The 15,619-nt window shown below is 41.1% G+C and overlaps 1 protein-coding gene across 6 annotated transcripts in view; it reads left to right on the forward strand.

Moving 5' to 3' along the window:
- PRXL2A (peroxiredoxin like 2A) overlaps window positions 1-12,326 on the forward strand; it is a 59,422-nt gene extending 47,096 nt beyond the window's left edge. For all 6 annotated transcript variants that reach the window (XM_007478519.3, XM_007478520.3, XM_056800149.1 and 3 more), the window contains 2 exons: window positions 264-428; window positions 10,211-12,326. In XM_007478519.3, coding sequence (XP_007478581.1) covers window positions 264-428; window positions 10,211-10,324 — 279 coding nt within the window. In that variant the 3' untranslated portion in view covers window positions 10,325-12,326. The remainder of the gene's footprint in view (window positions 1-263; window positions 429-10,210) is intronic.
- The last annotated feature ends 3,293 nt before the right edge of the window (window positions 12,327-15,619 follow it).

The raw sequence follows: 15,619 nt of genomic DNA on the forward strand, positions 1-15,619 counted from the left end.
GGCTCAGAGTTGCATGTACATTCTCAGTAGGGTTTTACTGTATTAGTTTTCATGAGAGAACTCAAGCTTAATTCTTGGAATTCGTTGTGTTTGGGGTATCACACACAAAACTTTTCCATGCACCAACAAATGCTGTTTTTCTCCAAAGAACTAAATACTTCTGCCAGCTTTCCTGCTCTGAAGAGGTGAGGAGAGATTGGGGAGAGAGGAGAAGAAACAAAGACATGAGCATAACTGATTTGACATTTGTCTCTTTTCTGCAGAAAAAATTTTATGGTCCCCAGAAGCGGAAGATGATGTTTATGGGATTTGTTCGTCTGGGTGTCTGGCAGAACTTTTTCCGGGCCAGGAGTAAGGGCTTCTCTGGTAACCTAGAAGGAGAAGGGTTCGTCCTTGGAGGTGTTTATGTGATTGGGCCAGGCAAACAGGTAGAATATGTGTCTCTGTCTGTATGTATGTCCTTGTACATATGTGTTTACATGCTGTCTTTTTCATTTTCCTTGAGAACCCCAGACTGTCCCCTTTTTTCCTACTTCCTATTTTCCCTGAGGTTAGAAATCATACCTACCATTCCATTATCTGGAAGAGACAAGCTGAGAATCCTCCCCAACTCCCCAGGCTCATAGTAGCTCTTGATATTCATAGAGTTCTTAGAAGTTCAGAAAGTCGTGTCTTGCTTCAAAAACTAGAGGCACAGTTTGGCTGAGGCTGCAGGGTCAAAGCCTTGTCCTTTGCCCACCATCTCTGTTTGCCTAGGTTTGGCTCTAATGGGGACTCAGACCTCACATGCATTGGCTCATTTATCCCCACTCTAGTCACTCTTAGAACAATTCTGTTTTGGGTTCTAGTCTAGGATTCCCCCAGAAGATGAATAATTTTAAAAGGTGTGCTTTGTACAAATAGAAATTAAGTATGGGACAGGTCGTAGTTTTTTCCTACGCAGAGAGATGAATTCTAAGCATAAAAAGATCATAACTTGAATGATTCAGCATAGCCATTTAAACAGGATTCTTAACAATTTGCTGGGAGACTGGTAATAAGTCTCAGTAAGACTTAATACAATTTGTTAATTCTGCTAATTGTCCATTTCACCTTTAATCTCTACTCTGGGCATTGTCCGTTCAAGTAGCTAGCCTTGATCTCCTTTCTGCTTGTTTCACTCTGATGCCAACTCTTCCCTTGGCACCAACCTTTTTATGTCACTGCTTAGGCACTCTCTCCTGGCATTGGTTAATCTGCCCAGTCTAACCACCATGACAGCTCCAAGGGATAGGAAATAACTTCCCTACTACTTTCAGGCCTTTTTGGGTTCTCACAAGGCCCTGAGCCAAAATAAAGAAAAAACAGTGGGAAAGTGGCTCCATCCAAGGCGCCATATTGCCTAGATACAACACATGCTCATGGCTTCTGTCCAGGTGAGGGTGACCCTGCAGACAGCTTTGAATGTCACCATCATGCTTCATAAGTGGAAGTAAGAGAGAAATCAAGGTGAGTTCTAGCTCAGGAGCCAGTCAGAGAATTCAACCAGCAATGAATAATGCATGAGTGGAAGCTCATCAACCAGAATGGCAGCTGCTTATGCTGGGGAAAGAAGGGAAGCCCCCTAAGGGCACCTGCTACAGGGGTATACTCAGTTGATCTTCTCCATAGTACTGAGAGATTGATAGAATAGAAATTAACATTATGGTTATGATTAGTTCCCCCCCCCCCCATTATAGATGAGGAACTACCACTAACACGATCACAGAGGGTAGAAGTAGCAAAGGTGGGATTTGAACCGAGATCTCTTCTAGACTCCAAGTCCAGGACTTTATACCATATTGCATTCACAGGACATCATTTCCCTTCATCAGTTAACATGAGGAACTTTCATTTGAGCCACTTCCCCTTGACTCTTGGGGCACAATGGCCATTTCTTCAGCCAAGAAAAATCTTAGATTATAGAAATGGAGCAATATATTCCCCTTGGGCCAGAGGATGGTACATTTATGGTCTCAGGGAAGATCACATCTATTTCTAACTTTCCCTTACTTCTGCTAGGGTAGCTGTTAAGACGTAGCTATCTCTGCATTAATGCCTACAGTCGTGGTAATAATAGTGGCAGCAGCAGCAAGAGAAGTAGTAGTGGTGGTAGCAGTAGTAGTAGTAGTAGCAGTAGTAGTAGCAGCAGCAGGAGAAAAAGGAGTAAGAACAGGAACAACAGCAGCAATATCTTGCATGCACATATTTTTTTTTAAACCCTTACCTTTTGTCTTGGAATCAATACTGTATATTGGTTCCAAGGCAGAAGAATGATAACAGCTAGCCAATGAGGGTTAAGTGACTTGCCCAGGGTCACACAGCTGGGAAGTATCTGAGGTCAGATTTGAACCCAGGACCTCCCATCTCTGGGCCTGGCTCTCAATCCACTAAGCCACCCAGCTACCCCTGCCTGCATACATTTTAAGGGCCCTTCCGTGGGATAGTGGATAGAGTGCTGACCTGGAGTCAGAAAGACTCCTCTTCCTTGGGCACTTCCTATCTGTGTGACCCTGGGTAAGCCACCCCACCCCATTGGCCTGAGTTCCTCATCTGAAAAATGAACTGCAGAATAACATGGCAAACCCCTCCAGCATCCTTAGCAAGAAAATCCCCAAAGGAGGCACAAAGAGTCAGATGCAACCGCAAAGGGCTGAACAACAGCGTGTTTGAAGGTTTAGAGTGCTTTTCTCACAATTGTTCCATAAGAAGGGTTTTGCAAGTATCATTATCCCCATTTAACAAACAGGAAACAGTCACACTTTATGGATTTTACAGAGAGGAAACAGTCCCATGCAGCCTGCACATTTGATGGTGCTTTAGACATTGTGTCTCCCTCTCTCACTTAGGCTGGAAGTACAAAGCGATTGGCGTGGCAGCCTTGAACTCCTTCTTTTCCAATCTGTGCCAGTTCTCTCATCCTTAGGCAGCCTGGCATTCCTCCCACCCGTACCCCTTCCCTATTCCTAAAGACCCACCCTATTGGCGCCACAGTTCAGACACCCAATTGGCTTTAGCCCTCCTGCAGCTTAGAACCCCCAAGCTCAAATTCTCCACCAGCCTCAACCTCTTTAGTAGCAGAGATTATAGACACGCACCACCATCCCTGGCTTTCTCTCCTTGTTTTATAAATGAAGAGACTGAGAGCTAGGCACAATGGAAGCAAACTAGTGAATGAATCAATGATAAAACATTTATTAATTTATTAAGTACTTCCTGTATATATATTCTGATTCCCCCAATCATTCCATGATTTATTTTAATGCTCTGTAAAGGATCCAGAAGCTCATTGCTGGTTGAATTCCCCGAGTGGCTCCTGAGCTGGAACTCACCTTGATTTATCTCTTCCCTCTACCTCTGAAGCATGATGGTGACATTCAAAGCTGTCTGCAGGGTCACCCTCACCTGGACAGAACTCATGAGCATGTGTTCTGTCTAGGCAAGATGGCGCCTTGGATGGAGCCACTTCCCAATTGTTTTTTCTTCTGGACCTTCAAGTGTTCACTTATTTCTACTCCTCCCTCCCCACCCCAGCCTCCACCATTGGCTTTCCCTAAAGTCACCCTAAAGTTGAGATCCAGGCTTAGTCATCAGGAGTTGAGCCTTCCTGGGAGCCTTTTACTTACTCATTTTTATCCAATCTTTGAAAGATAACTTTGGCTTCTACCCACATAGCAGTAGCTGGTTAAACTTTTCCCAAGGAAGAGCCCATCCTTCCTCTAAGCCCATCCATCACTTTTTGTCAGAAATTTCAGGATTAATAATTAAATAGGACCCTAAATCCTTCCTGCTAGAAGGGCTAATAATTCTTATTTTTTGCTCCTTTTTTCCCCTTGATTCCCTCAAAATCCCTTTTTACTCTTCTACCCCAATTGGCAAACTTTCATTAAATCCTTATATGGGGAAGGTGCTTTGCAGAGGGATGGGGATACAAAGAACCAAAATGAAATTGTCCCTGCTTTTGAAGGGATTGAATTCTACCAGGGAATATAATATATACTCAGAGAAAAAAATACAAAATATATACAAAATAATCTTTAGGAGAGAGCACTAACCACAGGGGATGTAGACTGTAATGCTTGAAGGCATCTATGTAGCACAGTGGATAGAGCACCAAGCATGGAGTCAGGAGGACCTGGGTTCAAATGTGACCTCAGATACTTTCTAGTTGTGTGAACATGGGCAAGTCACTTAGTCTCAGTTGCCTAGCCCTTGCCACTCTTCTGTCGCAGAACTGATTCAAAAACAGAAGGTATGGGTTTAATAAATAAGTATATAAATATAGGAAGCTAGAGCTTCCCCAAAGCAGAGGTGAAGAGGAAGGCATTCCGGGCACGGGGGAACCCCTGTTCAAAGGCTCTGAGAGGAAGCATCAAGCTGGTTTATTTGACTGGAATGATGAGTGTGTCAAGGGAAGTACTCTGAAATAAGACTATAGAGGTGGGGAGAAGCCAGAGGATGGGGAGATTCGAAAGCCAGGCTGATTTTTTTTTAATGTGTCCTAGAGGCAATAGAGGGAGAAACTGTAATAGGTTTCTGAATGAAAGTGCTGACCAGATCTTTATTCCAGAAATATCAATTTGGCAGCTTCATTCTCCAGTTAATTGATCTTATCGAGCACCAATAAGCCTTCAGTAGTGGAGCCTATTGGGAAGGGTAAAGGAAACCTTGGTTTCAATCCTCGTCTTCCCAACTAATTAATTATCTGCTTTTGAACAAATCACCGTGCCCCTCTGTGGGTAATTTTTCTAATTTGTCTGGTGGGATATATACCTTTGATTACCTCCCGTGGCCGTTGTGAAAATAAACTGAAATGATTGCTTTGGACACATAAAATGCTGTATACATTCTTACCTTTGATCTCTCCTGTCCCTGGTGTTTTAAATAGATGAGACCAAAGAAAAAAGCCACTTGCTAATTTTTTTCATTGAGAATAAAAATAAATGAGGCATCGGTCATGGCGAAAAGATCATTAGTAATAATAATAGTAATAGCCAAGATTTATATAGCATATTCCATAAATTCTCTCATTTTATATTCAGAACCACTCTGGGAGGGAAATGCTATTTATTCTCATTTTACAGATTAGAAAACGAAGGCTGGGAGATGTTAAAAGGTTTGCCCAGCTACTAAGTGTCTGAAGATAGAATCCTGAGGACTTCCTAACCACAGGTCTAATACTATCCATCCTGCCCCCACGTTGCCTCCAAGGCATCCCTACTACAAGCAGGGATGTTGGCCCGAGTTCTAATTCTGCTTCTGCTCCTAACTCACTCTTTTATTTAACGGTGCCTGTGAAGAAGGGCCCTGGAGGTATTTCTAAGGCTCCTTACTGCGCCAGCATTTTGAGATGCTGCTGCTTTTCTCCTCTCCTTGTTGGCAGCCCCTTGGGCCAAGGTTTGGCCAACATGCTAGACTTTGCCTCCTGATGACTCCCTGGGTACTCATTCCTCTGAGGAAGAGCCTGGGTGGCCCCTGCCTGCCTCCCCGGAGGAAAAGCCACCTTGCTAAGAATCTTGTTTGACTCTGCTCTTACGGAGATCCCCACCCTGAATCCTTCCACCCAGAGGTCTGCTGGCAGAGAAACAAGCAGCTGCTTCTGGTTTCCTAGCAAAGATAATCCTATTTATCAAGCCCTTTACATGGACACATTTCCATTTAATTTACAAATTTTAATTGACCTTCTCGGGAATCATACCAGGGAGGGAATGTTAATACTGTACACATCCCACTAATGAGGAAAGAAGCTTAGGGAGGTGGTATACATGTTCCAAGGTCATACAAGTAGTAATTACTACTTCTACCACCTCCACTGCTGCTACTACTACTACTACTACTACTACTACTACTACTACTACCACCACCACTATTATTTACATAGTAATCTGAGGTTTGCATTCTCTTTATAAAAATCTCATTTTATCCTCACAACAATCCTGGGAGATAAGTGCTATTATTACCCTCATTTTACAGATGGAGAAACTGAGGTTAGGTTAAGTTGACTTGCCCAAGATCTCATAGCCTCATAGCTAAATAAATATCTGAAACTGAATTTTAACTCGGGTCTTCTTGACTCCAATTCCAGCACTGTGGCACTACCTAGCAGTGTCAACATTACTGTTACAGATTTAGATGCTTATATGTATTCAACAAGAATTGATTGAAAACTAATTTTCTCTAAGGGCAACTAGATGACTCAGTAAATTGAGACCAGACCTGGGTCAAAATCTGACCTCAGACACTTCCTAGCTATGTGACCCTGGGCAAGTCACTTAACCCCCATTGCTTAGCTCTTACTGTTCTTCTGCCTTGGAGCCAATACACAGGATTGATTCTAAGATGGATTGGAAGGGTTAAAAATAGATAATTTTTTCTCTCCTTTCTCTTCTTTACTTTGATACTTGGCCTTATTTCACTGCTTCTTTCTCATACCCTTTGAGCAATGCAGCCAGCTCATTTTTTTTTTTCCTGAAGGGCAAAGGAACTGAGCCTGCCTTTTTGCTCTGGCTCTGGTTCACTTTCTCAAGAGAGCTGTCATGAGAGGAGGTGACTTATGGAGAAAGTCAATTGCTTAATCACCAAAGTCATGATCCGACAGGCAGTTGTCCCTTCGCAAAACTAAGGCAAAGGTAGCTTTATCTCTTTAAAAGATTTTACTTTGAGAAAATAGAAAGATTTTTGGTTGCTCTCAAAACAAAAATCTTCCAAACTGGTTAGGACACCATAGACATTCCTTCTGGATTTTTTGTTTTGTTTTGTTTTTATAACAAACATTTCTTCTAGCCTGCTTTTCCGACCTTATTTGTCTATTAATTTCCTTTCATTTCCCTGGACAACTTAAGAAAAGATGTTTTAATCAAATACCTTTAAATAAATAAAAAGGTTTTTTTAATTAAAAGAAATCTCAAAAACTCCTTTTTCTCTATGGAGCCTAGCATCTATACTCTCTCCCCTACTTAATTCTTTTCTTTAATTTAAAGCTTTATTAATGCTTCTGGGCTTAAAATTAATTTCCTAATCTCCTCTCCTGCTCTATTTCCATTATAACACAGAAAAATAAACAGAATCAATATTCACAGCAACTGTGACAGCATATACAACATTTGGTTTTTACCAACATTTGAGTATTGTGTAATTAGAATTTTGTACCCCAGGACTTCATTTACCAGAACCCCACTTGTGTCCTCACATTACATCCTTACATCTGGTCTTAAAATTCATAGAGCAGGCAGAAAAAGGTTTTAGTTCTAGAACTGCCAGTTATTTATTTTGGAGATAAGGATTCTGCAGGCTCTCTCTTTTCTCCTGCTTTCACAGTCCAGTAAACTTGCCTTTACTCAGGCTATACTTTTCCTCTACTTCAAGTGATTATTAATAAATATTATAAAATATAATACTTGGAGTTATTGGATATTAATTTTAATCTTACAGTATCCATTCAGCAAGAATGTATCAAGTGCCTACTATGTGCTCGATGTGTTTTTTTTAAAACTCTTACCTTCCATTTTAGAATCAACACTGTGTATTGGTTCCAAGGCAGAAAATCGGTAAGGGCTAGGCAATAGGGATTAAGTGACTTGCCCAAGGTCACACAGATGGAAAGTGTCTGAGGCCAGATTTGAACCCAGGAACCTCTCACTTTGGGCCTGGCTTTCAATCCACTGAGTCACCCAGCTGCCCCTTCTGTGCTTGATGTTGAATACAAAAGAAGAATGTGTCATTGTCCAACAGTCTCTGATTCCCAGTTTGGGTGGGTGTTTTCTTAGCCCTTATCCTCCTTGACTTAGTTGCTGTATTTGACACTTGGTCACCCTTTCCTAGACACTCTCTTCTCCGTATTTTTGGGATAGCCCTTTTCCTGGTTCTTCTGCCCATCTGCTGATTTTTCATGGATCATCCATATCATAACTCCTTAACCACTGGTGTTTCCCAAAGCTCTGTCCCAGGTCCTTTTCTCACTATGTATATAGTCTCTCAGTGTATGGGGTGTTCAGGAGGGGTAGCACCTTGGTATGGAGGGCTTGTCGTGCCCTCCTAGGGCAGCTCTCCAGCCTCTGACCCTCACCTGACACCCAGCTCTCACTTGTGGCTCCCAGTAGCTGCTAGCATGCGGCAGCGGCCACACCCCGGGCAACGGCTTCGACAGGCCGGCTAAACCTTGTGAGGGTAGCCATCGGGTCATCGTGGACCCCTGGTGAACCAGGGCTTTGCTCACCCAGCATGTGAAGACTGCTTCCGAGGAACTGGTGGAAGAAACCAATAAGAAGGTTCAACGGCTGAGAGGGCGACGCAGCAAAGCACTGTGGAGTGCTTAGGGCATGATGGAGCACAAAAGACAACAGGGCCATCCAATGCAGCTGAGGAAGTCTCCAGGTGTAACGACTTTTCGTGCCACTGGACCCAGGCTTCCAACGCCAAGAGAGTGGGACTGTCTCTGTGCATCGACTTTTCCACTTAAATCTTCAAGCACAGGTGTCTTTGTGCACAAAAACGCCCAAAGACAATCATCTTCCTCGGTTCAAGAGACAACTAACCATAGTCTCTCAGCCAACCCATCAACTCTACAAATTTAATTAACATCTCTATGAAAATGACTCCCAGGCCTATAAATCTAGCTAAAGCTTCTTCCCCACTTTCCTAGTTCCTGTTCTATCAAACATGTCGGGCTGGATTAACCCAAAGCCCTGAAACTCAACCTGTCTAAAAGAGAACTAACTCATTGGCTTTCCCCACAAAGCCAACTTTCTTTTTAACTTCCCCATTTTTGTCAAAGGCACCAGCTTTCTTACAATCTCTTAGATTTGTAACCTCACTCTTATCTTCAGCTTTTCCCTTCCTTCATTCCACACATTTAGACAGTAGGAAAATCTTAACAATAATCGAAACATTTCGAATGCTTCGTTATTTCTCGAATCTGACCCTTCTTCCTTCTAGATCAAATTCAAACCCCACCTGCTACACAAAAGCTTTCATGATACCTTTAATTGCTGGTGCCTCTCTCCCTACCTTCTCTGTATAGAACTGTATTTATTGGGCATTTATTTATTCCACATACGCATATATGTATACATACACACACATACAGAGGCTCCTTTTAGAAAAGAAAAGCTCCTTTAGAATTGGTGTTCCCAGGGAACTGGAATGAAATAGACAATCCATCTTCAGAAAGAGAGCTGATGGATTCAGAGTGCCTATTTTCTTCTATTTTTGACCCCTTTTTTTCCTTAAAACTGTATGAGGTTTGTTTTGCATATTTGTAATTGATTTTATTTTTCTTGCCTTTCCAATAGGCGGGGAAGGAGAGGAGGAAAGGATTTGGAATCAAAACTAAAATTAAATTGAAAAAACTTTTTAACCTTTACCTTCTGCCTTGGATTCAATACTTACTATCAGTTCTAAGACAAAAGAGTAATAAAGGGTAGGCAGTTGGGGTAAAGTGACATGCCCATGGTCACACAGATAGGAAGTATCTGAGATCAGATTTGAACCCAGGTCCTCCTGACTCCTGACCTGGCACTCTACCCACTGTGTTACCTAGCTGCCCTCAATAAAATTAAATTTTAAAAAATAGGGAAGGGATAGTTTCTTTTTCTTTTTTGTATTTGTATCCCTAATACTTTGCATAGCATTTGATATTTGATTTTTTTTCTATTTAAAATACTGTTTATTTGTGATTTAACATTAATTAGCATTACCTCTAGGAGCAATCTCAGATAATATTGATATATTTTCCCACAGGACAGAGATTTGTCATTACAGTAAATCAGAGTTTGGTTTCATGTGAGAATTGCTTTCCTTTATTTTGGTAATGGTGTATATCATACATGTTCTATTTGATTTTGAACCTGTTCATATAAGTCTTCCCATGTTTTTCTGATGCCCCATAGCCATCATTTCATGGAGTGGAATGGTCTAATTTCCTTCATATTTCATAACTTGTGCAACCATCTTTCAGTCAATGGATTCATGCTTCATTGTTGTTTTTTTACTACCATGAAAAGTGATGCTTCATATATTTTTGGTGGGTCTGGGGCCTTTCTGCTTTTGACTTCCTTAGGGCTATGCGTCTTATAGTGAAATCCCTGAGTCAAAGAATCCCGCCCCTTCTTGCTTCTGCTCTTGTCTGTCCCCCACTCCATCCCCCCATATAAGAAAGAAGAACTAACATTTCTTTCTTTCTCTTTCTTGCCAGGGGATCCTCCTAGAACACCGAGAGAAAGAATTTGGAGATAAAGTCAACCCTGCGTCTGTTTTGGAGGCTGCCAAAAAGATAAAGCCACACACTTCGACCTCCGAGGGGAAATGATCAAATGTTTAAGAGCTGACTTTGGGGAAATCTAGGCAGATGAAAGACTTCAATTATGTGACATTGGCTTCACAAGTCCCATGGATCCAAACCCATCTGCCTAATTCACAGATCCTGGATTTTCATTTTGCCTCAACAATTAGAACTCAAAACAGAATCAACTTTTCCTCCCTTTTTTAGTTCTTTTTTTCCTCTTTCTTTTTCTTTCTTTTTTTTTTATCCCCAAGCAAGTTAGTATTTTTTTCACCAAGAAATGGGGAAAATGTGAAGTCTGGCTTTCTGGGCTACATATTGCATCCACAGCTCACCTCACTCACATTTGTAGCCCCTTTGAGATTTGCAAAGTGCTTCCCTCTCTCAGTATTGCTATAAAGTCTGGAATGCAGGGATTTGGAATTGGAGGAGACAGAGATGTGGACTTGCCCTGGATCTAATAACACCTCCCCTCCCAAATAAGGATATAATGAAAAAAGTACCAAATTCAGCCTCAAGAGTACTTGGTTTGAATCCAAGCTCTCACATCTATCTAATAACTCTTTGGCAAATTGCTTAATCTCTATGAGACTTAGTTTCCTTATTTGTTTATAATATTTAGTGAGAATAATAACAAACATGACATAATGCATAGGGGACTGGATTATTAACAAAGATGGGTGTCAAATCTTGATGCTATCTGTGTGGCAAAATATAAACAACAACCATACTGAGTCTCAGTTTCTACATCTATTATAAGAGGAATAATGATGACTGGTGACAGGCAGTGCGGCGTCATGGCTAGAGAAATGGCCTCAGAGTCAGGAATGAATGAATAGATGGATAGATGACTGAGAATTTATTAAAAGCTTGCTTTTTCCCAAACAATGTACTAAGCAGAGGAAATATGAAAGGAGAAAGTGATTCAGGAAGAGAAACATATCAAAGAAAATATGACTAGAGGGCCGAAGGTTGAAGCTGAGGGCTGGCTGGCAAGATCTAGGGGTCCCTCAATTCTAACACTCAGTCAGATGTCAGTGTTAAAGGTCGGCAGAGAGTAGCAGCAGGCAGACCTGGGTTCCAGAACTGCTTCTAGTACCTACTGTCTGTGTAACTCTAGGCAAGTCACTTAACCTTTTGGTGCCCCCCAGCAACTCTTTAATACCAGATGTTGTCAAGAATGGATAAATCTTTATTTGAGGGGATGACTCCCCACCAGGAGCACCCCCTACAGTGATGAGATCGGGAATCTAGTTTAGAGAGAAAAAAAAAGAGAAAACAACTTCCAATACCAACTTGAAATGAGAAAATGCATGTGAGGGGCTTTACAAATTGTAAAGCACTGAATAAGTATCAGCTGTCATCACTACCATTCCATAGATTTGTTGTGGGATTTCTTGCATTGTAAAAGTTAAAACACTTTTACAAAAGGAAATTGCTGTTCTTTGAAACTGAGATTTGAACTCAGGTGACCTGATCCCAAATTCAGTGTGCTTTCCATTGTGCTTAGTTGTATCTCCAATGAGTATAATTTTTGGAGTAATATTCTTGGAATCAATTCACCTGGAAGGTTTTTCTGGCTTTTTGCTTCTTTGTTTTTGTTCCTTCAGATGCCCTGAGAATCTGGTGCATTTCACCTTCAGGCAGGAGTATTGTGGGCTCTCCATGGATGGACTGTGTGTTTGTCCTACCAGGACCAGCCTAGCTAAATTTGGAGGGAGGGGCTCACCCTCGAGGACTGGCCACCCAGTGGTGACATCCTTTTCTGGCAACAGCAACCCAAGAAACAGCCCTCTGAGTTGTGGAGGAGATGCAGTCTATGCTGACGAAATAATGAATTGTTGTATATGAGTGTGTCGTGATGACTTTATATGAATAGAGATTTCCCTCTTTATGGAGCAAACAAAAAAACAAAAAATAAAACAAAGCTGAATCTTCTGACACCATTGATTTTTAATCTGTCATTAGGCTTGTCCTACTGGAAAATGTTTTGGTACCTGGCTAAAATAAAACCATGCTTAGGAAAACAGTAAGTCGTTGTGTATACTTGAAAAATAAGAAACTTTTTAAAAACCCTTACCCAGGGCATCGAGGTGGCCCAGTGGATTGAGAGCCAGGCACAGAGATAGAGGGTCCTGGGTTCAAATGTGGGCTCAAAAACTGCCTAGCCATGTGACCTTGGGCAAGACACTTAACTCTCCTTGCCTAACCCTTTCCACTCTTCTGCCTTGAAACTGATACTCAGTATTGATTGTAAGAGAGAAGGGAAGGATTTAAAGGAAAAAAAAAACTTTTTATCTTAGGATCAATCAGTATTAGTTTCAAGGAAGAAGAACAGTAAGGGATAGGCAATTGGGGTTAAGTGACTTGCCCATGGTCACTTAGCTAAAATGACAGGCCACATTTGAACCCAGATCCTCCTATCCTCGGGTCTGGCTCTATCCACTGAGCAACCTAGCTGCTCCTGCCTATTTTCTTATCACCTTAATTTCCTGGTTTCTTCTGGCCACACAGAAAGCTAGATCTCCACTGTGGTTCCATATGACAGATTTTTTTTTCTTTGTAATTAAAAACATTGATGGCATTCAGGTTTTCTTCTTTCATTGGGAGACTTGGCCCTACAGATATCTAAATAGCTGACATTTATATAGCACTTAACTATGTGTCATGCATGCACTGTGCTAAGTGATTCCCAATCATCTCTTTTGATTCTTACCACAATGACCCTGGGAGATAGGTGCTATTATTATCCCTACTTTATAGATAACAATGGCAAACAGGTTAAGTGACTTGCCCAGGGTCATATAGCTAATAAGTATCTGAAGCCAGATTTGAATTCAGGAAGACCAGTTTTCCTGATTCCAGCCCTAGCTCTATCTACTATCTCTACTGTGCCACCTTAGCTGCCTCTATCAACAAAGAAAGAAATTATGTTAATTCTAACAAGGATAAAAAAAATGAGTTCCATAGACTGATGATCAAAAGGAGCACACTCTCTCTTTCTACCTTCTTCCCTTGTCCATTTCAAAGGATCTCTAGAGCTAGAAGAGGGCAAGTTGTTTACTCCAACCCATTCATTTTTTAGATAAAGAAACAATCCCAGAAAAGTCAAGCGGTTTGCCTATGATTGGAACTGGAGTTCAGACAGATGAGAGAGAGAGAGAGAGAGAGAGAGAGAGAGACAGAGAGAGAGACAGAGAGAGAGAGAGAGAGAGAGATGGGGGAAAAAGGAAAGGAAGGAATGAAGAGAAAAAAAGAGGGAAGGAAGGAAAGAAAGAAAAAGAAGGAAAGAAAGAAGAAGGAAGGAAGATAGATAACAAGAGCACATATCTCCTGTCCTCCAGTTCTACTTGTAGGCTATACATAGGTATATATGTAAATGTACACGATAGGATTGTGTTTTACGTGACCAATATGTTCCAAAACCCTTTGAGTAAGTTGAAAATTGCACATAATGGCAAATCCCATTATTTAGTAGGTATTTCTTATACACACATGCCAAGGCACTTTAATTTTCTTAGACTTATGAGAGCTACCAGCATCACTACTTTGTACTTTGGGGACATTATTAATGACTAAATAGTGTTCCTGAATCAAGACGAAGCACAGCTGTAACTCGGACACAACGTGTTACAAGGGAGAACTCCAGACAAAGACTGACGTAAAGAAACTAATGTTTGGTTTACAATATAGTGACTAACACTAACACTTCTCAGAGTGAGAATGAGTGTGAATGGGTGAACTGTTACAAGACTACGCAGCTTGGGCAATAGCATGTAATGAAAAATTTTTATTTTATGTATTTTTCTGTCTTTATTTTTATTGATTGCCAATCACGTTTGCCTGAATTTGAGCATGTTGAGTTCATGTAAAAATTAGGTCTTACTGTACGTGTAAATGAATATATATTTATGTTTTTATGTATGTATATTTATATGTAATTATTTGTATACATTATATATGTATTTAGGAGTCATTTGGATATAAATGATAACTGAATCCTTGCGAACTGAGAAGACAGTCTAAAGAGAGAAAGGTAGAGTAGACTAGGCCAGAGCTCTGACTGATTTCTTGCAAAAAAATTTTGGCTGATTCATTCATTATGGGCTCTATTTTCTCTTTTCATCTCATGTTAAAGAAATGATGAGATTTCATTGGCAAGGTGCTGCTGTGGATGTGTCGTCCCACTCCAGAAGAAGAGAAAATGATGGCAGAGTATAGAATCATAGGCTTTTTGAGGTACCACTTATTTATATGTGCCCCGTTCAAGTTATTGGAAGCTTCCCAAAGCCAGCAACAATATCAGGCTTTTGGCTAAGAGGCTTGGAACTTGGTAAATGAAGATGTCTTAGAGACCATATGTCCCAATTCCTTCATTTTACAGATGATAAAACCAAAGTAGGAATAGGGTAGACGGGATGTGATTTGACCCAGAGAATATAGTTGGTCAATTGCAAAGGCAGGACTAGAACAACTGTTCTTGGTTGCTGCAGTGTCCACTATTAGGTTTCTCATGCATAAGACTCAGATCATGCTTGCCTGGCACTTTTGAAAGAGTCTAAATAACTGACGTTATCAGCTACGTTTCTTGGCTTCATGAGGTAGAGGAAATGAGAAAGACCTCCCAGAAAAGTGGCAGTGAGTCAACAATCCAATAGATAAAATGAGGAAGGAATTGACTAGCCATTTGAAAAATTGGTGCCTTAATGACCCTTAATGGCCTTGGTCTGTGTGTTTGAAGTATGATTAAGCAGAAACCCCTTCTCAATCAGGAATTATGATGATGGAGAATCCCAAGCTTTTTGGTCCAGGTTCCTTCTCTCTTTAATGTCTTCCAACCTTGAAGCTTTTCTGGAACTCATAAGCTCCAACAGATATAGAAAGAAGAAGATTGCTACTCAACAGGCTCCTAGAGTTGCCTAAGCCAGGCTGGCATGCCCTTTTTCTCCTGCTCATCCAAGAGAGGTAGAGGTATTTAGTGAAATGAGTCACAGGATTGAGGGTAAGACCTGGATTCTAGTCCCTGCTGTGTCTCTAACTATCTGTATGACCTTGGACAAGCCAAGGATGTCTCTGGGTCTCATTTGCCTCAACTGTCAAATGAGGGAGTGAAACTAGATAACATCTAAGGTTTCATGCTATTCTTTATCAGGGATACTGTGACTACATGACCTTTAAGATACCTTCTAAGGTGTCAAGTTCTGTCTCTATTACAGACTCCTTTGTTTCATTATGCTTTGCTGAGTCCCTTTCACTGAACCATTCTGCCTCCTGTGAGGAGAAAAGAAACCACAGTGTCCAGAAATGGGGCTAACAAGTTCT

Source organism: Monodelphis domestica, chromosome 1 (assembly GCF_027887165.1).
Source record: "Monodelphis domestica isolate mMonDom1 chromosome 1, mMonDom1.pri, whole genome shotgun sequence".
Taxonomy (NCBI): Eukaryota; Metazoa; Chordata; class Mammalia; order Didelphimorphia; family Didelphidae; genus Monodelphis; species Monodelphis domestica.